Source organism: Loxodonta africana, chromosome 10 (assembly GCF_030014295.1).
Source record: "Loxodonta africana isolate mLoxAfr1 chromosome 10, mLoxAfr1.hap2, whole genome shotgun sequence".
In the NCBI taxonomy this organism is placed as follows: Eukaryota; Metazoa; Chordata; class Mammalia; order Proboscidea; family Elephantidae; genus Loxodonta; species Loxodonta africana.
This window is the reverse complement of record NC_087351.1, coordinates 62,811,015-62,836,854: the sequence shown is the minus strand read 5'-3', so window position 1 is coordinate 62,836,854 and position 25,840 is coordinate 62,811,015. Positions and strand designations below refer to the sequence as shown.

The window sequence follows — 25,840 nt, the reverse complement described above, 5'->3', positions numbered from 1 at the left end:
CATCCTTCTTTCTCTTGATCAACAGAATATTAATAGCTGAGAAGCCTTTTGCATATCTCAGTAGCTGTGTTTCAAAGGGGAGTTGAGGAAGGAGGACATACACCCTTTCAACGTCCCATTTATAACACAGAATACACACTTAGGTAGTTGCATGTATGCTCGAGGTGAGTTAAGCATAATCTGGCTAAAACAGGAAGTAGCAATATGTTCTCAATATCATCTTATTGCCCCTGGCTCATGTCTTTGAACATATCCAGAGGGGTGTGACCAGGAGACTGAAGGATCTGAAATCCATGCCACAGAGAAAAGGTTGGATATCATTTCCATTTAACCTAGAAAAGGGAAGATTTAAAGAGGATCAGTGACTGCTTTCAAATACTTGCAGAGCTAGTGATCTGTTCTGTGTGCACCAGGTACTAAAGCTAAAATTGATGAGTGGAGCTCCCATAGAAGTATATCCAGACCAATGTAAGCAGTAACTCTAAAAACTGGAGGGGGCTGCTCATAGGCAATGAGTTCCTCATCATAGAGGATTTCAAGTGGAAGCTTGATGGCTGCTTCTCAGATGTTACTGACACAAATCTTTTCCTTCTAATATTCGTGCAATCTAAGGTGATATGAAGTGTTATAGATGACCTATGGGCAACTAACCAAACGTTTGTGCTATAAAAGGAGAATTGCTTGTTTAGTCAGTTTGGGATCAGGTGGAAAGTGCTCTCTCTCCTGTGTTTCATTTCATGACAAGATAGGATTTTTTTTTTTAAGGAGCTGCTTAGAGAAAATGGAGTAAGAGTCCAGCCTATAGGGGATGGGTGGTCATAGATGGGAGAAAACTCAAAGACAGAGGTGAAGTGGTTGGGTAACATGAATGTTAAATAAGTTTGCCTAAGTAAAGGGCACAGTTCAAGAGTGAGAGGAGTCAAGAAAAATTGGGCCATGGGGAAACACTGGATCCACATAAAAGGATAGGAAAGACAATAACCATTTTAGTGACAAGTTACTAATTCCATGAATAACCATAGCTGCACTCAGCCCCCACCCCACAAAGCGGTGTCATCGCTGACTGTAAGTTCTTCTCCATGGTGCTGAGAATACAAAAAGGTGAGTACCTTTCATGATGGGATTGTATATGCTCCCCAAGGTCTGGAGCAAGTACACATCTTCTCCTTGGTTTCCACATGATTGCTTGGGGGTTCGATACACTCTGAAATTCATCTTAACTATGTATATCCTTTCCCTTAATTTTTAAAGCAATGAGCATTTTCAGTATAATATCACTACCTGGTTAAAAATATATTTCCAAGAAAATTCTTGTTGATAAAATCTTTTACTGACCTAAATATTGATGTAAATGCCTTTTCTTCCTAAAAGAAACCCGTGTCAGTTTGTGATGCTGTGTTGTTGTATTTCAAAGACTTCCATTAAAGTAAAAAACTATTTTAACCTTAAGAATTAAAACATAAATCATTTCTGAGCAAAGAAATTATCAGATATATGTCAAGTCACCCAAACCACATGAAGCTTAGGTAGAAGAAAATGTGAATGTGTTATTATTGGGAACACAAAGCCTTAGATTCCATAAACAGAAATTCCTTTTCTCTGAGATCTGGTTTATGCTTTTCTTTAAAAAAAAAAAAAAAAAAAAACTTCCACTAAGAATAAGTCTAAACCCTGAAAAGCTAACTGTAATATTGGGAGTTCAGACATGAAAATGAGGCTGAGTCTTGGCAGTATTAAACTTAAAACTTGTCAATGCTCTCGTCCTGAGCTCTTCAAATAGCATCATGTTCCTGAACAGGCACTCCAGACATTTTTGCTTGAGCACACACAGAATAGCATTTTGATAGGATAAAGGTGTGTTCAACAAAGTAGACCATGCTAACCAAACCAGAAAAATATTCCCAGGAACAACCTCTCACCACCAAAACAAAATTATTTTTTCAATGAGAAGAAAGCTCCTTTGTGGTTTTTAAACATGGAATGTTACCATCATGCCAGCTATATTTTCCTAAATTATTACTATTAAACTGAGTTTTAAGAAGACCCCAATGGGTAAAAGATCAATCTCTGGCCAGACCACAGCACTGCATAGAATCAGCTATTGCTCGATGAAAGAGAAAGGAGTGCTTTCAGTAATTCAGAGAAACTAACTCACACGCCTTTCTAAAACCCAATCAAGTAATTGGTAATTCCTTATTCTGACATAATAGTGATACTTGTGCCAAATCTGACAATCTAAAATACACAGACGTTTCACCACCAATACACCTCACCATTGCCCCCAGGTCTTGTTTACTGTTAGAGAGCCAGAGATCTCAAGTGAGGTCCCTGGGGTCTGATCCTAATTCAGAAATAAAGGTAAGGCTCTTTCCCTGACTACTGGTTCAACCCTATCTTCCTTAGGCCACTGTATGTTTCCTTTCTTGTTTAAAGATCAAGTCTTGAGTGTGCTAGCATAAGAAATTATCTCATCCATTTAGAGAGGAAAATATAAGTATTAGTAGAGAAATGGGAAAATATGAAACAGCAAACAGTTTGTAAAAATCATCCCCACCTAGGACAGGAAAGCTGGTAATCGGGAACCCACAGTTGAGAAGGGAAAGTGTTGGCATGTCATGGGATTGTTAACCAATGTCATAATAACATATGTATAAAAAAAAAAACATATGTTATTGTATACTAACCGTTTAATGAGAAGCTGGTTTGTTCTGTAAACCTTCATCTAAAGTTCAATAAAAAATAATAATAATAATAATAATAAAGTACAATAATGAAAAAAATCATCCCCACCTAAACAGAAACCCTTTAAGAGACCACTATTGTACATTTACAAGTAGTCATTTCTGGGGTAACTGAAGGGGATAAGGTATTAATCTCCTGGTCATCAATGGGTAAAATTTACCTCTAAAGTTTCTAAATTCAACTAAAAACACTCAATTAAAATGCAATCTTTCAAAAAAAAACTTTTCTACGACTTAAAAATTTGGGGAAATGCAAACAGTTGCCTGTGATGTTTGCGGTATCCTCTTGGGTCTTGGGTCCTGGCCTGCTGAGAAGGTCCTCCCAGCCCCAGCCATGTTGGTTGTGCCCCCTTGCGGGGTGGATGAGGCTTTGAGTGGATGCATCCATCAGTCAGGCAGGTCTTGGGGTACATGGGCAGGTGGCAGAGTTCTGATCTCTAGTTTGCATTCATCTTACATTTAGACACAGATTCAGAAGAACAGACCCTCCCTTTTCCAGTGCCTTCGGAAAGATTGCCGCTGCGTAGAATGAGTCCTTTCTCCTCCACCCTTAATCTACAACCCAGCTTCCCCGGGAGATCCTACTTTGATTTTCGATCCTCACCCCACCAGCTGAGCTTGCATTCCTCTTTACAGTCTCTCAATGCACCGGGTGAGCTGAGCTCGTCTGACCTTTGCTCTTGATCTCTGTGTCTTGAAGGAATCTCTGAAATCCGTGTTTTGTTCTTGCCATCCTTGTGCGTGGAGAGGGGGAATGAGCTAGTCTCTGTCTGTGGTCTGCTTCCGGTATGAGGAACACTGGGATGATGGGGCTTTGTGCGTTCTTGTTTGTGTGGTGTTACGACCAACCATTAAGCTGTAGTCGATGTATAATGGCATTGGAAAGTGACAAGTGAAGTTGTTCTTTTTGCACAAGCTGTTACCACCATGGATAACCTGCTCTGTCATAACATGCAGTGGCATAGCACGGCATAGGCGCGGGTTGAGTGGAGGCCGGGGCAGTGGTTTGGAGGTTTGCGACCCTGCTGTATCCAAGAATCCAGCGTGCCTGGGAGACTGGATCAGTGCATCCAGCCTGGAGTGGTCTGATTAAACATAGACTCAAGAGATCTTTATTGAAAAAAAATAAAAACACGCCAACAGCAGAATGCATCCTACAAAGCCTTGCAAACCAGAGAGCAAAATATTAAAGTATTTTCTGTAAAAGCCCGTACTCACTAGTGGGACAGTCGGTGGTGCTCGTGGCTGGTTATCTTGCCTAGCAAAGGGAAGGGGCCACTGCAAGCTGAATTAGAAACCCTTAACCGCCTAACTCTCAAAGATCCCAGTAATTGAAGTCTGACCTCCCCGAAGTTTCGCACAGCCACAGGGGTGGTGACAGGGCTTTAGGCTGATTTCAGGGAAGCTAGACATGTGTTACTTTGAATGAGCTCTGTCTAGCAAATAGAATCTTAAAATATCTAAGATGCCGGCGTATTGATCTCTTCAGGACTATATTGTAATCATGGATACACATGACGCACATTTCACATTTCCAAAGGTTTCTTTTGTTCTTTTGGTTTTTTTTAATTCTTTTTGCTCATCGCACATCCTGGAATGAAGAAGGCCACAGCATGACAGTGCAAAAAGGCTGCAGGGACTTCAAGCTCTCTTTAAAATGACATTTTTCTTTGTGCTTTTACGTTCCTTATTGTTTTTCTGTGCACTACTGGCTTTCAAACATGCTTCATTATGGAACTTTTTTCACTTGTGTCTACTGTTCTGAAATATTGTTACAGTCTTTGTAATGTATATTGTCTCAAGAATAAAATGCAATGTGGGATTGGGGATATTTAATGGGTGTATTTAACAGCATTGTTCTAGTATCGTTGAATCTTAAATGTATGATGGTGTGTTTAAAGTAGTGTAAAAAAATTGAGAATACTTGTTTGAATACTTGTTTGAAAAAGATTCACACAAGGCATGATTCATGTAAAAATTTTAAAAGCCCTATTCAGATTCTACAAAGCTGAATATGAAATTCCGTTTTAAAACTCCCAGCAGTCTGTTTTCACCAAGCTCTATGAATAGGAGTTAAAGTGACAATTGATAGAAACTAAACATAAAAATCAGCGATGAATTGGGAGAAGATGGTTTTTTTTGTATATGAATTCATCCAAGAGTAGAATAAACTAACCAAAAGTAAGGACATAATCTTTAAGTTCTGTTTTTAACTTAGTTGTTCGTCCTGTCTTTATATTAAGTTTCTTTCCTAATTCTTCTAAAATGATTTTAAGTCAGTGTATTCTCCTTCAGGAGCCCTGGTGGCCCAGTGGTTAAAGGGCTTGGCTGCTTGCTGAAAGGTTGGCGGTTCTGACCCAGCAGCTGCTCCTCGGGAAAAAGATGTAGCAGTCTGCTTCTGTAAAGATTTACAATCTTGGAAACTGTATAGGGTAACTCTTATCTGTCCTATAGGGTCACTATAGCGGGAACTGACTCCACAGCAGTGGGTTTTTGGGGATTATTCTTCAATTGTTTGGGAAATTAGCACAGAAGGGCCTAAGTTGGAAAAAAGATGATCCTTTCTCTACCTTCTAGTGCCCATTTCCACATCAGTTCCCAAAATGACTCAAAACTGTAGATCACGCACCTGCGGATATTTTAACGCTAGCCATGCCTTCCCCCGTCCTGATGCAGGTTCTCATGGGGTGGGGCGGTATCCAAATCTTGGAGAAAGAGGAAGAGTTAAAAAAAAAAAAAAAAAAAATCTCCACAGGTGATTCTAATACATCTCCAAGACCATTTCCACCCCCATCAGTCCCCCACCCCTCCCTCAGGTGAGAAGGATTGATGTAGTAAAATAAGCGAAGGAGACAATATTTTTTACTATGTTCAATTCATGTCATTATTAGTAATCGTCAGATGTATTTATTAATATATGGGTTACATTACCTGTTCAGTTATATATGTATCATTTAACCCGGGCCCAAGCCACAACAAAGCCTTTTTCATAGCCAGAATTAGGAGTTACAGCAACACTCAGTGACTCCTCCATTTCAAATGGAAGACTGTTTATCTGCCTTAAAACCATAAGCCTTCTTCATATGGAACCTTCAGTGGAAAAGATTAAACTTGGAAAATGATGAAAATTTAAGCTGCAGAGTTTGGAATCAATTGGAGGAGGATTTATTAAATGGTAAAAACGTCTACTTTACATTTTGAAAGAGAAGAGAAGCAATTTTTACCCAGCAATGTAAAGGACTGCAAAAAGGGCTTTGGTTTTTAATGAATCAGGCCTCTGGTGACTGTTCAGTTGGTGCTTTTTATCAACCTGGTTGTTGTTGCATAGCTTTGATGTACACATCTCTTTATAGGATGCAATTTTGAGCCACAGTCTGCACCTTACTCTCAATTAGGCAAGTATACTTACTGTAATCGTTACATTTTACTTATGTGGTTGGTACGCTCAATTTTCTTCATAAAATAAATGGTGGCAACTTATTTATGTCAATAAAATTGTCTAATTGTCATTCTGACCCCATTATAACAATTTCTCAAATACATTAAAAAAATGGAAATGGTCCCTGTATTTTTTGTTATACCTCAAAGAAGCTAACTCTCCCCACTCCCAGCTTTCTTATACATCAGTGCAAAGCACCCTTTATGAGCCTTAAATATGGGTAAAGGTACAAGTCAGACCAACTGTTGTAGCGTGTGTAGCATTTTAAATTGAGCCCTTTTTGGTATTAGATTATCAAAAGAGACATGTTTTCTTATCAATGTCAATTTTGCTTCCTATTTCTCTCTTCCATGCCTTTCGCTTGGAATGACAACAGTTGACATTAAAAAGCTGTTGGCAGGTATGGAACAACCTTCTTCTGTTACATATAGCAAAAACCAAAGTGCGTGTGAGGCAGCTCACAGGTTCAATAAATCAGCAATTACCTCTCTTCAGAGTGGGTTATTTACAAAAGGCATTTAGAACTTGGGACCTAACAATGTGTACAAAGACATCATTCCACCTGCACCTGATGTCCAAAACACCTACTGCACCAGCAAAATATTTTACCTATTAGTTTTAGGAATAACACGCAAAATATATTGTTAAGTTATGAAGGAAGCAATCCGACCTATGTCCCAGTCACAATCACTAGTGAAGATTATGTTTCTGATAGCTTCAAAGCCTTTGAACTTTCACTAGAGCTGAGGAAATTTTCCAAACAACTGGATTTTAGCCATTCTGCTGAAGGAATCATTCCTGATTTCACTCCGTGTGTTTTATCCCTCCTCCATCTAGGACTCTAGATCCTAGCCTCCCTGCCTCAAGGGGTTTAGTGGGTCCCCTCTCCCTTTATGTCTCTGGTGCACTGTTCTGCCAGTCACCGAGTGAAGGGACTTGCACCTTCCAAAATCGATGCCACTTAACTCCTGGATCACCTGGTTGGGAGTGCAGTCTGAGTCAGGTAACCCCTGCTGATCGGTCGTGTGTCCTCCGTCTGCTTCTGGGTGCAGAGAGTACCACTTCCCAGGACGTGCCCCCTGTCTGCTCACTTATGGCCTCTTCTGGTCCTGGACACCTCCTTCCTGCATGGCAGCATGAAAACAGGACACAACACTCCTCACCCACCCAAGAGTCTGTTACGGTGTTGAGCTCGTTGAGTCAGCCTTACTAACCCAATTCCCTTCTGTTGTTCCCAGTGGCCTGGTTTGCGTTCGACCCTGGCTCGGCACACTCTGACATCATCTTCTCCAACGACAACCTGACTGTGACCTGCAGTAGCTACGATGACCGGGTGGTGCTGGGGAAGACAGGCTTCTCCAAGGGTGTCCACTACTGGGAGCTAACTGTGGATCGCTATGACAACCACCCTGACCCTGCCTTTGGTGTGGCACGCATCGACGTAATGAAGGATGTGATGTTGGGAAAGGACGACAAAGCTTGGGCAATGTATGTGGACAATAACCGGAGCTGGTTCATGCACAACAACTCGCACACCAACAGGTACCCTGCAGCCCCCAAACCAAGCCTTCTTCATGTTGGCTTCTGGTCGAGAATGAGAGCCCACTCACAGGCTCCCTCATCCCTTGCCCCAAACGCCCACATCAGCAAAGTGCTCTGAAATAACCACAACAAAGTTTAGAAGATTTGGCTGTCCAACCAAAGTTTCCTTTAGTTGCTACCAAAGTTCCTACTGTTACACTTCCCTTGCACTTGGTATCATAATGGCAAATGATATCACAAGGCAAGTTAACTGCCTAATCATTAAAAGCCAAGTTCAAAGACTTATTAATCAGACAACATTAAGGAAATCCAGTAGGTGGTCTTCATTAAGTAGTACAGAGGTTCTATTACTCATGGCTGAATCAATTCTGCTGGTAATTATGCATTATCATTGCATAATGACAGAGATGTCAGCACTTTCCTAGTTCCCTCATTGCTATATTCCACCCGTGGCTGGAAACTAAGGATCTCTATACATATCCATTAAAGAAAACAGTCCAGGATTCAAAACCCAGGCCTACAGTTTACCAGAAAAGTGCTTTGGGGCAAGTTACTTAATTTTTCTGAACCTCAGTTTCCAAATCCACCAAATTGGAGTAATAATATTTTTCCCTACAGGGAGTATTCTGAAGATTAAACAAGAGATGTGAAAATGCCTAATGCATTGACTGACACATTGGTGGCATCTAAAAACGGAAGCTATTGTTGTTCTTGAAGATTATTATCAATACTACTACACAGAATATAACCCATTCATTAAATCTTATGGATGCCAGTTAGAATAACTGTATACTTTGAGGTATTCTCTCATTATTGTATGAATTCAGAGCTCCCAGTTTGCTGGGGAAAGAGAATCTAGTACTCTCCTTGGGTTTCCTCTACCACCAAAATATAGGAAATTATAATTTAACACATACTAAAAATTTTTCCCTAGACTTCATTTTTCATTGGTTTCATTTGGTTTGTGTTCCCTCTTCAAATGGATTTTCACAGATTTCCTAGCAAAGGAGTGCCCAGTCTTTTCTCAAAGATTTCCCCAGGGTACGTTACGCTCCCACTGGTGTCTCTGGGGAAAGCGAACCAGGCAATGGTCGGATAACTGACTTCACTATCTCAGATTTCTCTGTATACTCATCACTGGCCTTTCTCTGGCCATTAGGACTCCTATGGCCTTCCTTTCCTTTCCCGTGGCTACTTTCTATGCATTTCACTTGGAGTGAACGCACATACCACTTCAGCTTGATATCAGATTCTACGAGGTGTAGATAAGCAGTTATCTTCAGGGATGTATATTTTGAAGAGCCCTCTGTCACTAGAGTCATGATGCCATCACCTATGTGCCATGCTTACTTTCCCTTCTAGCTTCTTTAGTTTGGAAAGAAGGAGTGGGTAATAACACAACCGCCATACTACGCAGAGAAACACGTTTTTAAAGCTAAATATGTCTGCTTGCATGCAAACTGCATGCATGTCACTTGTGCTGTCATTGCTGAACCCGTGAATGAACAAGTCGCGGTTTGTAAACCTGTCTTTTAATGACTGTGTGCAGTCTGTATTCTGCATGCCCAAGGAGACTAACAGCACTTTTAATGTCTGTGCTCTGCTGAAAGGAGGATAGAGTTTGATATTGCTGGATCTCAAAGAAGGGAGAAAAGACAAACAGGCTTTTCCATGCTTAATGGCACTTTGTGAAACCATCAATGGAAGCACAATTCTTTGTAAAATGGTGTTTGTGTGCAGAGTCCCTAAAATCACAGTATCTCCTACAGTGTAATTATTTCTTTGCTGGGGAGGCTCCTCTTTTGAGATGTCATTTTGTAGAAAGTCTCTAACTTCTTGATTCAAATTAATGTTTCAAAAAATTACCATCTTTCCAGAATGAATTTTTCTATGTAATGAATATCATAAGGCCCCAAATCCAATTTCTCATGCATATGATTTAGGTTCATCTTAAGTGCTTCTTTATTTTGATTTTCAAATTAAGTCATTTTGAATTTAATGATATTTAATTCACACCATTTGTGCAAAGTGTGTAACAGAGCTATGGTCAGGCCCCTGATAGTCCAAAGACTGTTTTTTTTTTTTAGTCTTTTGTGTTTTGTTTTCTACTGCTGTGGCTCAGTGGTAGAGACCCTATATGAATGTGAGTTCATTCTCAGCAACAGCAGAGCAGCCATGGTTTAACCCAGGCAGTCTCAACGGGGGAAATACCTTCCTCAAAGAGGGGGCGGGGGATGGAATTTGTTTTGGTGGGGGCAAAAAAAAATTTCTCTTTTTATATATAATGCACAGCTACATTTACAGTGCATAAGTAGATACACAGTATATCTGTGATATCAAAATTTAATGCAGTGAGTGAGGAGCAATTAGGAAAAAATTGTTTAGGGTCCTGGGGGAGGCAATAATTTTTAAAGGTTGAGAAGCACTAGTTCAACCATACAGAAAGTGAGTTTCTAGAATGATGACAAGCAAGTAAAACCCAATTGTTTTCTTTTCCCACAGAACCGAGGGGGGGATTGCCAAGGGGGCCACAATTGGGGTACTCCTCGACTTAAATAGAAAAACTTTGACATTTTTTATCAACGATGAACAGCAAGGCCCCATAGCGTTTGAGAATGTGGAGGGCCTGTTGTTCCCTGCAGTCAGCCTGAACAGGAATGTGCAGGTAAGCACCACACCCTGAATGTAGAAGCAGCTTCTGATGACAGCTGCTTCAAAGGCTGCCCATGGCAGTTAAACTAATCCCTGAGAGAGGAAAGATGACAGTGTAAGGCCCAGACCAAGACATGGAGGAAAGGAGGAGGGAAAGGGATCAACACTAATAGCAGACATGATTCCAAACCAGTACAAGTCCCTTCCATACCTGGCCACAGTCCAGTTAACAGCAACTGGGAAACTGGAATTCTACTAATGGTTTGGTAATGATCATCCCTCTGAGCTCTATTTAGTCTCATCACTAAGTAGAAATGAAACCGTTGAACCAGCTGGCATGAAAACAAATAAAATAACTAATGCAAAGCTCCTTGAGTGGTTGAAAGAATAAGCGACTATGGAAGACTGAAGTTTAGTAGTTTTCAGAACTTCTAAGTATCTTCTCTGCACTCTTGTTCAGCTCTGCTAGGTGCTCTGGGGATATAAAATTATGAAACATAGTCCCTTCCTACAAGTTACTTATGATTTATTGTAGCTATAAAACAACAGGTTCTTCTCATTTATTCATTCATTCAACAAATATCTATTGAGTGCCTATAACATGCCAGGCACTATTATAAGCATTTAGGATACATCAGAGGAGAAACAGATAAAAATCTTGCCCTCATAAAGCTTACCTCCCAGTTGCAGGAGACAGACAATAAACAATAAGCAATAAACAATAAACACAACCACTAAGTTAATTATATAGTATGTTAGAGGGTGATAAGTGCAGTGGAGAAAAGACCAAGGGCAGAGTAAGGGGACCAAGAGATCTGGGGTCAGGCAGTGCCACTGCAATCCTAAATAGAGTGGTCGGGGTTAATAGGCCTTGTTAGTCACAGGTGAACACAGCATTCAAGGAGGCGGGGAGTGAACTGTATAGATATCTAGGCAAAAGGCTTTCCAGGCAGAGGGAACAGCTTATGCAAATTTTCTAAGACGGGGGGGCCCACGTGAGCATGGAAGGGCGAAGAGGCCAGTGAGCTGGGGTAGATGAGTGGGCAGGGGGAGGAACAGCCGAGTGAGGGTTGGATGGGAGAGATAAGAGCAGTTCAGGGAGGGATGTGCCCTACTGACCACTGTTAGGGCTTCCTCTTCCCTCTTGTGCTGGGCCTCTCATCAACAGCTATGACCTCATTCAGGAAATGGTTGCCTTAAAATAGACAGGATTTGAGAGCTCAAAGTGTTGCAGGTGATTTTTGCCTTGTTCAGAACTACAGTCTTGGGAGCTAGTTAAAAAAAGGAAAGAAAAGAAAAAAGAAATCATCACTGTTTATCAGGACATGTAGTAAAAGTGATTGCAACCCAGTCAAAGAGTCACCACAGGTTCCATCATGAGTGACCCCTGTCCTTCTCACTCCTGCAACTAGATGGGGTTTTCTGCAAGGCTGGAATCTAATCTTTCAGAGTTCAGCCTCTCTATATTGCAAGAAAGAAAACCATAAATTGCCCAAAAGGGAGCCTCAGAAAAACTTCATTCAGAATTTTCCACACTTGCAGGTGTCTCCCTTTCAAAAAATACTAGAAGCGCTCTTCAGTAGTTTCCAGGACATTCTGAGTATCTTCAGACAAAGGCTCTTGTGGTCTGGGGAAGATAGGGACAAGAAGGGAAAAAATGACATGACTGGATGAAATGGTTCTAGTCTTTTCTAAGTAGATTAAAAAAAAAAAAAAATTTTTTTTTTTTTTTAATCCATTGAGGGGAAAGCCTTGTGGCGTAGTGGTTAAGTGCTACGGCTGTTAACCAAAGGGTTGGCAGTTCAAATCCGTCAGGCGCTCCTTGGAAACTTTATGGGGCAGTTCTACTCTGGCCTATAGGGTTGCTATGAGTCAGAAGCAACTTGATGGCAGTGGCTTTGGTTTTTGGTTTTTATCCACTGAGGCAAGGGGCTGAACAGAAATTGATCAAACAGTGTAAGCGGCCATGCTTCTTCATAATTGGCAATAATTTATCCAACCCCAGAATGAAAGGTTTACCCTAGTTTGAATGACTAGTGGACAATAAGAGAAAGGTTGTGTCTGCTAAGCTGTTCTCCATCCATGAAGTTGGCAGTGGTCACTGCAGTATGGTCAACAGACTCTGCTACCTACAAATCAAGGCCTGTATCTTCAGTCACAAGAAACATATTCTCCCTAGAGTTCTTAAAAGAAGCAGATGGATGAGAACTATATTACTACGTGTCACCACAGATTTGGGAGCCCACCCAGTTACCACAGGCAGAGTTCTACTTGGCCCTCGAAAACAGACGTTAAAGAGAAGTGAGAAAATCCCTTTTGTATTAGGAGCACACCTACTATGCACTGGCTGTGGGGGAAAGGGGGTGCCTGGGGTGCCTCGCAGGACTCACATTCTCTTTCCCCAGGTCACACTTCACACTGGGCTCCCAGTACCTGACTTCTACTCCAGCAGAGCATCGATAGCCTAAGGATGAACTGTGGAGCCGCCAGCTGCCTGTTCTTACCTCCATGGGAGAGCCACAGCGAGGAGCTCAGCCAGCGTGCAGTGGGATGAGGAGAGGGAGAAGGAGGAGAGAAAAACTGGTCATCTATAGTCTTCATATCCCACAGCTCTGCCCCCTTCCCTTCCAGCCTCTCCACTGGTATATAATGCCTGCATTCACTTCCATGTTCAGCAATTCTACCAACACAAGACCTAGACAGCCCACCGTGTCACTCCCAAATTTTGCTTTTATTTAACTTAGTTTTTTATTTAGGTGAGTTATATTTTCTTTTCTGGCCATCTTATTGGAGACTTACTGAACTGGCACTGCCAAGAGAAAACCCCCCCGATGATTTTTTTATTATGCTTTCTAGCAGATAAACAGGTTGTAGGGGGAGGTAGGGAAGAATGAGCTGACTTTGGAGATTGCCATTTACCTCCTAGAATGTTCTTGTCCTGTTACCTCTCGTGCAGTGTTGGCTCTGCATAGCTAACCTATGGGAGTGGGGCAGAATGAATCTAGCATTGTGAAGTTTTACTAATCCATTAAAGCACTGCTGTACAAAGGTTCACAGTGGGATAGGATAATTAGGGTAGCCAAGTAATTGGGCAGACCCAAAACTCTGTCCACTGCATGAAATTGGGAGGCTCCTAGACATATGCAGACCAGGGGACTTAATGATTTGGTTCATTTATTTGATACAGATTATCAATTGAGAACCTATCATGGACTAAGCACTGTTGTAGACACTGGAGGCACAGTGCTGAATAAGATAGGCAAGGTCCCTGCCTGCCTGGAGCTTATATTCTAGTAGAAGAATAAACCAAAAATCAAATCAATAATTACAAATTATAATACGTACTACAAAGGAAACAAACAAGGGGCAAAGGGGCTTATTGGCAAGACCTTTCAGATGCCCAAAATGATGCTAAAAATCCATACATTCTGGCCATAGGACCAATGCATTGTTCCCTCTCTAAGTACCAACTCAATGACTTTTCAACTGTGATATTTTAACGATGGGTCATCCCAGAGCCTTTCTTTGGTGGTAATGATACTGGCCTTCTTATTTGTTCATGCTGCTATGACACTAAACCTTAAAAATGGATGGCAGGTGTTCATTTTTTTCTAGTGGAGAGAATTCACTAACTGGGGACATTATCGTTAGTGACCAGAGAAAGGAGGACCCATTCTCAGTAACAGGAGATCTTAAGTTGCAGTCCATTCGCATTCTCAGGATAAACATGCTTTTCACCTCACCGTGCACACTACCTGTGCCTGCTACAAATGAAAATTTCATCCGCTTTGCTGCCATTCACAACCTAACTTTCTGAAGTAGTTCAAATGATGTTTGGAAGAAAATGAAATTATATGTCTTTGCTATGACTGATAACAGAGTGATAGAGCTTATTACGTCTCTGTAGAATTACCTTTCAGGTTCTTCAGTCAACACAATATTTTAGAAAATTCAGGACCTCGGAAGATTGCGGGAGGTTCTGATTAGTTGCCTAAATATTTGCCAGCGAGCCAAGCAATTCTCCGTGAATAAAAGGTTAACAAATAGAAGGAGAGAGGTAAGGTAGGATGGGAAAGCTAACAAATTAAAGTTTTGGCAAAAAGTAATATATGTAAATAGCTAATTATTTACTTTCGTGCTTACTTTATTTAGATTATTTCTATCAGTTACAATGTTTTTCTAGTTAAGTATACCTAATTTATTGAATGGGTGCTATCCTGTTTATGTCCGTTGTGGTTTTTCTTGGCTACAGAAAATCTCCGTTGCTGGGCAACACTAGTTTGATATTTGATTTAATCTCCAATGAGCCTCGATGGCTGGGCCGCTGTAGACTCATAGTTATTCTTGTTCTTTATTAAATCCATCCTGCTAATTAGATTTCCAGTGATTTGTAACACGTAGTTTACACTGAATTGCAATTATAGATGCATACAGCTACCATACTAGAAAAAACTGTCATTTCTGCTGTGCAAATAAATGATTTTTATGAGACAGCCTCATGTGTCTGTTTAGAATTTTTTAGTTCTTATCTATTTAGGGTGACAATTCACCTTTGTCGAGGCAATACTTCTGCAAACTGTAATTGGAAAGTCTAAAAAAAAAAAAAAACCAGTTGCCATGGAGTGGGTTCTGACTCTTGGAGACCCCATGTGTGCCAGAGTAGAACTGTACTTTATAGGGTTTTCGACGGTTGTAAACTTTCAGACGCAGATCGCCAGGACTTTTTTCGGAGGTGGATTTGAACTGCCAACCTTTCAGTTCATAGCTGAAAGCTTACCCGTGTGTGCCACCCATGGGCTCCTTGGAAACCCCCCAGAGCTCTTGAAAGTACCTGCTCTTTATCCCGTTTCCTTGAGAGTATTGTCACTGTCCCCCGGTTTTACTTATCTCCTGAACCTTAACTTCATACGAAATGTCTACAGTTCAGACACTTACTGGGGTGTGTCTCCAAGCATTGGAGACATATATTAACAAAAGCACTTTTTAAAAAGCTACGACCTTGTCACATCAAATAAAGTGTCACTGATTTTTCCAAACCTAGTTCTTTTAATATTTTTTTAATGGCTCAACAATACAGTTGTTTTAAGATAATTACATTATGGATCTTACACTGTCTTACGCTTTTAAAATGAACTGCCTTCATTTTTTTTATTATAAGAATAATATTACCTAACAGAAATATTAACTTTTTTTTACTATTATAGTATTATTAACAGTAATATTTGATATTGTTAGCTAATATTTTTCTCATAATAAAAAAAATAAAGTACTATGGTCTAGGTTACAGTCTCACCAAGTGGCACCTTAGATGGTTGGGAGCAGATGCTGCTATCTGCCCACCCACTGTGGTTTCTGAACCTCCCTTTCTCCTCACACTCTACCCTGGGATTTTCTTCTTCTTCCTCTGTTGGTCTCGTTTCTCTTCTTCCACTTTTCTTCTCTTCTGTTCACTACCTACTGAAACACATTAACCATTCCTTACTTTGTGGTACTAAGATTAACAGTGTTTTGACCCCCGGCATTTCATCATACAGCTAATTAAGTGATTTGCAAGAAATCTTTCTATTTTCTGGAAATGAGATTCTTGTGTTTCTGCCTCTAATGTGTGCATTAATCTTTTCACACATTTTTCACTCACTGATAAGAGCTATTCAACTGACTGATAAGAAAGGTGGGCTTGCTATTAAATCAGTATTTCTGATTATGAATCAAGGGAACTATAATAATTAAACAAAGAATTTCTCAGGTCACACTACCTTATAATTTATATAAATACACTAAAGACTCCTGCACATAGTCTTCAAATATTTTTGCCAGCTAAATATCTTTGCCTCAGAGACACCTGTTTAAGGAACTTGGAGTCTGACATAATATATCACACATAACTGAGGCTACTTAAATTTTGTCTTCATCTGAAGAACCAGCCCCTCGGATGAAATACAGAATTCTGGGTATTGAATAATAATGAACAACAGAACAACTAAACGCACAGAAACATCCATCCCATCCTTTGGATTTATTAATTTTTTTCCACCCCACCACAGCTATATATGTGGCTCATCTTTAAAATGACGAATCTTGTGGTATGTGAAGTATATCTTAATTTTAGAAAGCGGCTTCATTGCAACACTCAAAGGATCTCCTAAACATGAAGCCTAGTGGGCACAGGATACCAGGAGCCCTGTCTTGGGCTCATCAGACAGGATGCCTTCCTTTGCCAAGTCTGTGCTGTAACAGTCAGTGTTGGACACGACCTGGAGCCTAACATGAGAACTCGCCTTACAGCCTCCCTCACACTGCACCTTAATAGTCTGTTCCTATCTCCCCAAACTTGCCCAATGCTTCCGCAGCCCTTATTCTCTCAGATAAAACCCAACATTGAGATGGAGTGGTCCCAGAACCTAGGACCTGATCTCCTTACTCTACCTCTTATAGTTCCTCAGGAAACTGAAGGGTTTTAATTTACTTCCTCTTCCTGTCTGATAGAGATTGCCTCCACATTATGTTCTCTGTCTTCCTAACATGGCCTTTCATTTGTCCCTTTCCTTTCAGCCATAATGGTGGAGAAAGTAGAATAACTGGCAACGGTTAAGGAGGCAATTCAAAAACTGCTCTTACATACCCTTGTTGTTGTTACCTGCCATGGAGTCAGCCCCAGCTCGTGGTAACCATTCCATAATGGTGCACCATCCCCATGACCGGTTTTGGTCTGTAGGGTTTGCATTGGCTAAGTTTTGGAAGCAGACTGCCACGCTATTCTTCCTAGTCTGTCTTAGTCTGGAACTGAAGCCTGTTCAGCATCACAGCAACATTTAAGCCTCCACTGACAGACAGCTGCACATGAGGTACAGAGGCCAGGAATTAAACCGAGGAAGAATTCTACCACTGCCCCCTACGTATCCTTAACCTGTCGTGGCAGAATCCACTCCAACTCACAGCAGCCCTATAGGACAGAGTAGAACTGCCCCATAGAGTTGCCAAGGCCATAAATCTTTAGGGAAGGAGACTGCCACATCCTTCTTTAATGGAGCGGCTGGTGTGTTTGAACCTTCGACCTTTCAGTTAGCAGTTGAGCGCTTTAACCACTGCATCACCAGGCTTCCTTACGTGCCCTTAGTGGTTACAAATGTTGCTTATGTCTACTTTCCTTCTCCTACCAGGTAATAATAAAAAATCACCATGAAATCTGAAAGGGTGAATATTTTGGTTAGTGTTATTGCCTCTTTTTCCAATATTTTTTCTAAAATTCTCTAATAATTAATGAATCAAAAAAAATTGTAATTTCGTTCATAAGCATGGCTGAATGTAAAATTTTAACTCCCTATTAACAACTTACAAACTGGTATCTTTTGATTTATGCCCGTGATTTTTAATGTATATGATAAAGGAAACCATAAAGGAAATGAAACAAACTTGTGAGAGAAAGTTTCATGAAGGTATAAACCAGTGGTCCTCAACAACAGCTATAATTCTTTAATAAGGATGATACGTTCAATTATGTATTCTTGTATGTAACATACAAAAAACAGGGGCATAAAGTGAGATAAAGCATGTAACAGTGCTTTGTGCAATAGAGATGAAAAGCATGTTAAATATAACTTAGTTATTAAATAAATTCTACACTCTGTACTACCAGGCGACCCTGAGTGCATAAGTGAGCTCAATATCTGGCTACTGACTCCCTGAGCACTGGTCCTAGCTCCACAGTACACCAGCAAGCGATGGAAACCCACCCACAGTTTCCACATCTCTAAAGTGGGGGCAACAATAGGGTTGTTTTCAGGGTAAAATCAAATAATACATGTAAAACACTCAGAACAGTGCCTGGTACACAAAGAGAGCTGTGAAGTCTTAGAAAATATAAACTGTGCGCAGTCTGCTAACAAGGCCAGAGACCCACACCCTCCATTATTAAACTGTCAGTAACATTATCCAACTGTCAGTAATGGCTCTTACCACCATCTTCTTCAGAGATAATGTCTTTCTTAGGAACTTGACAAAATATTTGTCAAATGTTTCTGCAAGAATGAATGGAAGGATGTAGGCAAGGAAATTTGGAGAAAAAGCAATAACTTGACTTGTAAAACACATTAAAATCTATATTAAAGTAACAATAATCAAAATAGTATAGTACTACCATGATCAACTACAAATAAATAACTCAAAGATTTTAATACATGTTGAACAGAGAATCACAAAAGAAAATAAAGATTATTCAAAAATGTTGAAAAGCATTATTCAAAAATTCAAAAGTATTATTCAATAAAACTATATTCTTAATCACATCACATTCAGATATTAAGATGTTAAACATGAAATATTAAGAAAAAACTTTATAAACCAGAATTTAAATATTTATCTGATCTTTCTCAAGGAGGCTTTTTTAAAAATAACTATAAGCTGTTTTATGCAATAGCTTACCAAATTTCTAAAACTCCTCCCTAACTTGAATTTAAAATTTTAAATCCTTCTTTGTTATTCCTGCCCATCTATCACAGCAGTCTGTTTTCTTCTATAATTAACTAGGCCCATCTTTATTCCATAGACCACTTCTAGTACTAAAGATTTATTGAATTTATTGATTTAATGGTATGTTGCCATTTAACAAACTACTTTTAAGATGGAGATATTAAACATGAACTGCTTTATATTCTGTTTCTAAGCTGTTCTTAGCTAGTAGTCAATGAGTTTATAATGAACAAGTCATGTGCAGTAAATGAGGGTCCTAATTATTCCTACTGTAATGCTGATTTCCATGTATGGTCTGTGAGGAGACTGCTCCACTCAATATATTTCCCTAATTGACTGGTGGGCAGTGTGGCTGTCAGAGCTAAGAAATACATCTCCGGTCTTATCCGCTCGGCAGGCTTACTATAATGAGCAGATGGTGGTTAACTGCAGCTTCTCAAGAGGTTAGCTTCATCACTGGCACTTTGGCGAAACCATTAGGCTTTGCAGAGTAGGCAACCTTTGACTATCCGTGTATATGTAATATACTTAGATCTGATATACCTGCTGAAAAACCGCAAATACCTTCATCAGAAAGAAATCAATCTTACAAACTTCTGAGGTTCAGCCGAAACTCCATGCCACTATCAAACTCCGTGTCTTCAAGATTTTAACTAAGACCGAGAAGTAAAGGGTAGAACAATTACCACCAAGGAGCCCTGGTGGTGCAGTGGCTAAGCACTCAAAGCCACTCCGAAGGAGAAACATAGCAGTCTGCTTCGGTAAAGAATTACAGCCTTGGGAGACGTTGGCGAGAAGCAATGGGCCGGGGCACAGGGAAGCGGGTGGCAGCAGGATGGTAGCGCTGACGGCGGAGCTGATCCAGCCCACGGCGCAGTACACCAACACCATGCCAGATGACAGCTGGACCTCCGGGGTTATAAAATTCCTGTCATTGAAAATCTAGGTGTTACCTTAGACCAGTTTGATGCTATTGATTTTTCTAACAATGAAATCAGGAAACTGGATGGTTTTCCTCTGTTGTGAAGACTGAAAACATTATTGGTGAGCAATCACAGAATATGCCATATAGGTAAGGGATTTAATCTGTCTCTACCCTGTTTGACAGAACTCATTCTCATCAACAACAGTCTTGTGGAACTGGGTGATCTGGACCCTTTGGCAGCTCTCCAATCACTGACTTATTTAAGTATTCTAAGGAATCCTGTAACAGATAAGAAGCATTACAGACTGTATGTAATTTACAAAGTTCCACAAGTCAGAGTACTGGCTTTCCAGAAACAGTAACAAAAAGTGCATCAGGAAGCAGAGAAAATGTTCAAGGGCAAACAAGGTGCACAACTTAAAAAGGATATTACCAGGAGAAGCAAAACTTTTCATCCAGGTGCTGGTTGGCCAACTGACAGAAAGGTGGGCCATTTCCAAGGATGTAGAAGCAATCAGAATGCTACATAGCACATGCATGGGCGCTGGCTGAAGTGAAGAGGCTTGAACGGATTGCTGCAGTCTGGTCAGAGACCCAGCAGAGAATGCAGATCTGGGCCCACTGACCACGGCGAAGAGCAGATGGAAGATGACACAGTCCCAAATGGATCTTGGGTACCACGTGGCCGGGGCATCTACAGGATGTGGAATAATGCCGTCTGGGGACAAGTCTTACTTTTTGAACATGGAATAATCTCCTTATATGTGTCTACAAAGTGGAATTCATAAGCATGGACGAAAGGTTGCTGGTCATTTTGTAAATTTTGAAATCTAAATGTCAGTTTTCTACAAACAGGAAAATTAAAGAGCACTCACTGTGCTGCCAAGTTGCATCTCACGGTGGGGTGTTTGCAATGCGGTATATGGTAGTTTTTAAGTTGGGAGGGTGGGGTGGTGGCCTTAGGTAGGCCTCTCTGAATTGTTTAGATTTTAAAATTCTTAATGAAATTCAAGATTATCTGTAAAATAATAATTACAATTCTGGAAACCCTATGGGCCAGTTCTACTCTGTTCTGTAGTGTTACTATGAGTCAAATTTCAACTCCATGGCAATGGGTTTGATTTTTTGGTTTGCAATTACCACCTACAATGCGCATGCTGGGTGTAAGCTAGCTGTTCATTTTCCTGGTTGAGGGAACAGACTTTCTTGGTGTTAAGAGAATCTGAGCATCTGCTCTCTATGCCTTGGAGATGGGTGAGGAGTGTTTCAAAGGGTCAGGTGAAGCACCGACGGCCAACCCAGCGGGTGTTCCAAAGGACTGGGTGAAGCACCGAGGGCCAATCCGGGGGGTGTTCCAAAGGACCGGGTGAAGCACCGAGGGCCAATCCAGGGGGTGTTCCAAAGGACCGGGTGAAGCTCCGAGGGCCAATCCGGGGGGTATTCCAAAGGACTGGGCGAAGCACTGAGGGCCAATCCGGGGGTGTTCCAAAGGATCGGGTGAAGCACCAAGGGCCAATCCAGGGGGAGTAAAGACATCAGATGCCAGTTCGAGCCCAAAGCCAGCAAAAAGCAAAACGGGCAGATTCAGTCACAAGGAGATTCAGACACATTTCACACAGTGTTTTTCTTTTTCTACCCCTGAGATATTCAGTTATCAGAGTGCATGGTAGCAGGCAGGCTTCATGCTAAAGCCTCTCATCAGGTCTCTGGCAGTATCTAAAGGAAATGTAATAATCACTGGGGCACGCTCCCTGTAGAGACTTTCAAAGACACTATAAAGAAGGATAACTAAGGAACATAGGTTCTCCCAGAAAATATGATATTTTTCATGGTCAGAATCTTCCTAGAGCTAGACTAACACTAATAATAATACCCCATTTTCCTATTTCTCAGATGCAAAGGTTGACTGTTTTTTGTGAGTTTTTCTTTCCTCGCACTTTAACATATCTAAAATCAGGACACATCTTACAACACCTGTCAAAAGAAACTCACCGGCCACTGGTAGAGTTGTGGTCTCAATCTTGGCTGCACAGTGAAATCATCTGCAGAACTTTAAAAACTAATGCTTGTATACTAATTTAATTGGCTGGGATTCAGCCTGAGATCTTAGGTTCCCCGGGTGATTCTAACGCATGACCAGGGTTGAGAAAGGTGGGATAAGGAACGAGCGGGTGACATACACTCAGAGACGGTTGTTATTGCCTGTGTTTGGGAAATTAATAAAGGCAGGGAGTATCAGTCCATTGGTCTGTTACTTCTGTCGAGTTATTTCCTTTGGTAGCTGCTGAATTTAAACTCGAATGTTAATTGTCACTTAAAAGGTCTTTTAAGAGAGTCCACTATAAGGCAGCACAGAAAAGGAAAATATTATTGCGTCTGCACAAATTACCTGTAAACTGGGTAATGCAATTGAAGGAAATAACAATTGCAAAAACACGGAGAACACATCACAGGTTTTCCAAACCTAGGAAAAGTTGTTGGGACCAACGCTTATATCAGGAGAAACCACCATTCAGATGTCCAAATCTATCAAAAGCTACCAGCTATTTCCTGGAAAAGTTCTTTGCTTCCAGTGATTTATAATTCAATAAACAGCAATGATAAAAACAAAATAGCCAAAAGGGGGCAAAGGAAAAAAAAAGCAGCACAGTATTCGTTAGGACATTTGTAAACTGTTCCACAGCATCACAAAGCCAGTGACAAGGGATGTGCCTTCAATTTCTGGGATGTGTTTTTTTTTTTTTTTTTAACAAAAGCAGATGTTTCAAGAGTGGGGGGGGGTCTCTTCAGTATTGATTTTATGTCTCAGAATACCATGCCCTTCCACTGAGTTAGCTCAAAAAACAAGAGAGCTTCTCCAGCTCAGCTGAAACTGGGGACACAGCCAATTTTACCTAATACATCTTTCCCAAGCAATGAACACAAGAAATGCCTCTAAGCTACTCAAAACTGAACTTAGACGGCATAAACATCCACACAGCTGGTAAGAAACAATTTCATTCTTTGGGTCTTGCTGATCTGAAAATATGTCTCAATGTGGATTCTAGGGTCACGGAAACCTGGCTCCCAGCCCAGTTCTGGCACTTGATAATTACGTATCTGTTGTTCATGTTAGTTGCCATTGAACCAGCTCTGAATCACAGCAACCCTATGTGCAGAGGAGAACTGCTCCAAAGAGTTTTCAAGGCTGTGACTTTTTAGACATAGACCACCAGGCCTGTCTTCTGAGGTGCCCCTGGGTGGGTTCAAGGCACCAACCTTTTGGCTAGTAGCCAAGCACTTAGCAGTTTGTACCACCCAGGAACTCCAGGATTTACATCTAGACAAATTCATTAACCTCAATAAATCTTAGTTTGTCATAAACTGGAAATAATAATACCTACACCGCAGGGTGGTTGTGAGGATTAAGTTAGCAAGTATATTTAGTGACTAATACAGTACCTCACTGGAATCCCTCTTCACTAAGCTCTTGTTTATACTTGCAATGGAGAATGGTCAATATGCAATTAATAACACACTGCTGTTACATTTGCAGTGTTATTGTTGAGGGTCTTTCCAGCAAATCCCCAAACATGTGAGTGGTCTTGGGAACCCCTAACACATTGACCTACTGGGAAATTCAATTACCAGATGAGTAATTGCCTCTACCTTCACAGTGACCCTTAGGATAAAGCTGGGAATATAATGCTTTGAGTGGATCTCCTCAAATGGGATGCTCTGAGAGTAGAGGCCTGAGCAAGAGAAACGGTGTAATGTTCCAGGTACCTTACAGCCCACTCTCCCCAACCCCCACCACCTCTGATCTTGTTCTGGAGGTGTTCTGGCTTCTGTTAAGTAGGTTCAAGTCTTAGAGTCCCAGTAACGGATTGCAGGATCTTTGGTTTTGTCCAGTTTTTCCATCAGTACATAAGAAGTTCTCAAAAACACCTTTGTTGAATTGAGCTATGTAAAAAGTGGCTAATTTAAAAGCTGAAAGAAAATACTCTAAAATATTAACAATGGATGCTGCTATTACATTTCATTTTCTATATTTTATATACTTTCTAAATTTTCTAGAAGAAACACAATTTTTTAATAATGAGAACATAAGTAAAAAATAAATATTAGTTTCCAAAAAATCTAAGCGATGCTCCTGTAAGTTAGATGAGGAATCTACAAGGACTGGGCCGAGATAACTTTGACCCCAGAGTTTTGGCCACAGACATCCTGGGTGAGGCCCACATCACAAAGTATTTGCCTCTTGGGACTTAAACTTGGCTCTGCTCCCTTCCATTCAGTCTTCGTAGCTCGTATCCATGAAACACAATGGTCAATTCATGAAACAGATTTGTCAACTGCTAACTACAAAAAAAAAAATTAGAAGACCACTGATGCTTCTTGGCTTTCAGTGGTAAATGCTACAAGCTGTAAATGCTACAAGCTGTAAGTGTTGCAATCAGCTTTTAACTGCCTGCAGTGATGGATGGAAATAATTTTTTAAATAATAAAAAAAACTTCCCTAAATGTATCTTCATGAAACTAATATTAAAAATTAGTTTGAACACATCAATTAATAGCAGGAGGAGGCATCCTAAAAATATTCTAGGTAGCAGTAGGAAACTATTCTACAAGTTTTTAAATTTGGCATGAGCAATTCAATAGCTGACAGTGTTACCACTTATTATAATGTATGATAATTAATTATGATTCAACATTGATAAATACCAAAATTAGCAGTGCCCAGCTACTCTTAGTAATGCCAACGCTCTTTCTAGCCTTCTAGCCAAATTCACTTTTTCATCACTTCTATCGCTTTAGTTCAAAAGAATGGTACATTTGTAGCTAAAGTATATTTTCTATATACAGAAGAAAGAGTTTTCATTAAAACTTTTATATTAGATCTAGCAATTACACTCCACACAGAAATGAGGGCATATGTACAGTAAAAACATCTACAAAAGTGTTCATGGCAGCTATGTTTATAATAACAAACAACTGTATACAATCCAAAAGTTGATCACCAGTAAAATGGAGAAACAAATTATGCTACATTCATACAATGGAATACTATACAGCAAAAAAAAAAAACATATGAAGTTTGGCAAGAACATAAATGAAACTTTGAGACTATCTTAGTTATCTAGTGCTGCTATAACAGAAATAACACAAGTGAGTGGCTTTAAGAAACAAATTTATTTTATCACCGTTTAGGGCGCTTGACATCCTACTTCAGGGTACCAGCTCTAGGGAAAGGTTTTCTCTGTTAGCTCTAGAGGAAGGTCCTAGTCTCTTTAGTTTCCGTTTCCTGGTTCCTTGGAGATATCCAGGTGGCTTGGCATCTCTCTTACTCCATCTCTGCTTGCTCTATTGCTTGTTTAATCTCTTTTATATGTCAAAAGAGACTGACTCAAGATACACCCTACACTAATCCTACCTCCTTAACATAACAAAGAGAACCCATTCCCAAATGGGATTATAACCACACAGGCACAGAGGTTAGGAATTACAACACATTTTGGGGGGACACAATTCAATCTATAACAGAGACATAATGTTGAATAAAAAACCAAAAAACCAAACCTGTTGCTGTGTCAATTTTGACTCACAGTTACCCTACAGGACAGAGTAGAACTGTCCCATATGGTTTCCAAGGAGAGGCTGATGGATTCGAACTGCTGACGTTTTGGTTAGCAGCTGACCTCTTGAGTACTGCACCACCAGGGATGTGTAAGCTCTTTGTAAATCTTTCTTTGGTAATATTTTTATAGCAGTATAACAGAGAAGTATACAAATCTTAAGTTCATATCGTGATAAATTTTTACAAATGAATACCATCTAGAAAACTATGGAACATCACAACAGCTCAGAAGCCTCTCTTGTGCCCCCTGTCATTCTCTCTTGATACACTGATTTCTAATACTGCAAAATATGTCTGTCTCTTTTAAATTTTATATAAATAGGACCATATAGTATAATTCTATTGTTTCAGACTTCTTTTACTCAACATGGAGCCCTGGTGGCACAGTGGTTAAGAACTTGGCTGCTAACCAAAAGGTTAGCAGTTCGAATTCACCAGTCTCTCCTTGAAAACCC

The 25,840-nt window shown here is 40.3% G+C and overlaps 1 protein-coding gene and 1 pseudogene across 2 annotated transcripts in view; both read left to right on the top strand.

Moving 5' to 3' along the window:
• TRIM9 (tripartite motif containing 9) overlaps window positions 1–14,856 on the top strand; it is a 112,254-nt gene extending 97,398 nt beyond the window's left edge. Inside the window, exons 10-15 of one of the 2 annotated variants that reach the window (XM_064292472.1) lie at window positions 3,205–3,393; window positions 6,095–6,136; window positions 6,557–6,580; window positions 7,419–7,722; window positions 10,225–10,387; window positions 12,780–14,856. In XM_064292472.1, coding sequence (XP_064148542.1) covers window positions 3,205–3,393; window positions 6,095–6,136; window positions 6,557–6,580; window positions 7,419–7,722; window positions 10,225–10,387; window positions 12,780–12,842 — 785 coding nt within the window. In that variant the 3' untranslated portion in view covers window positions 12,843–14,856. The remainder of the gene's footprint in view (window positions 1–3,204; window positions 3,394–6,094; window positions 6,137–6,556; window positions 6,581–7,418; window positions 7,723–10,224; window positions 10,388–12,779) is intronic. The other variant, XM_003408592.4, reaches the window with a different exon arrangement.
• A 4,822-nt stretch (window positions 14,857–19,678) lies between these two features.
• LOC135232605 (U2 small nuclear ribonucleoprotein A'-like) lies at window positions 19,679–20,860 on the top strand (annotated as a pseudogene).
• The last annotated feature ends 4,980 nt before the right edge of the window (window positions 20,861–25,840 follow it).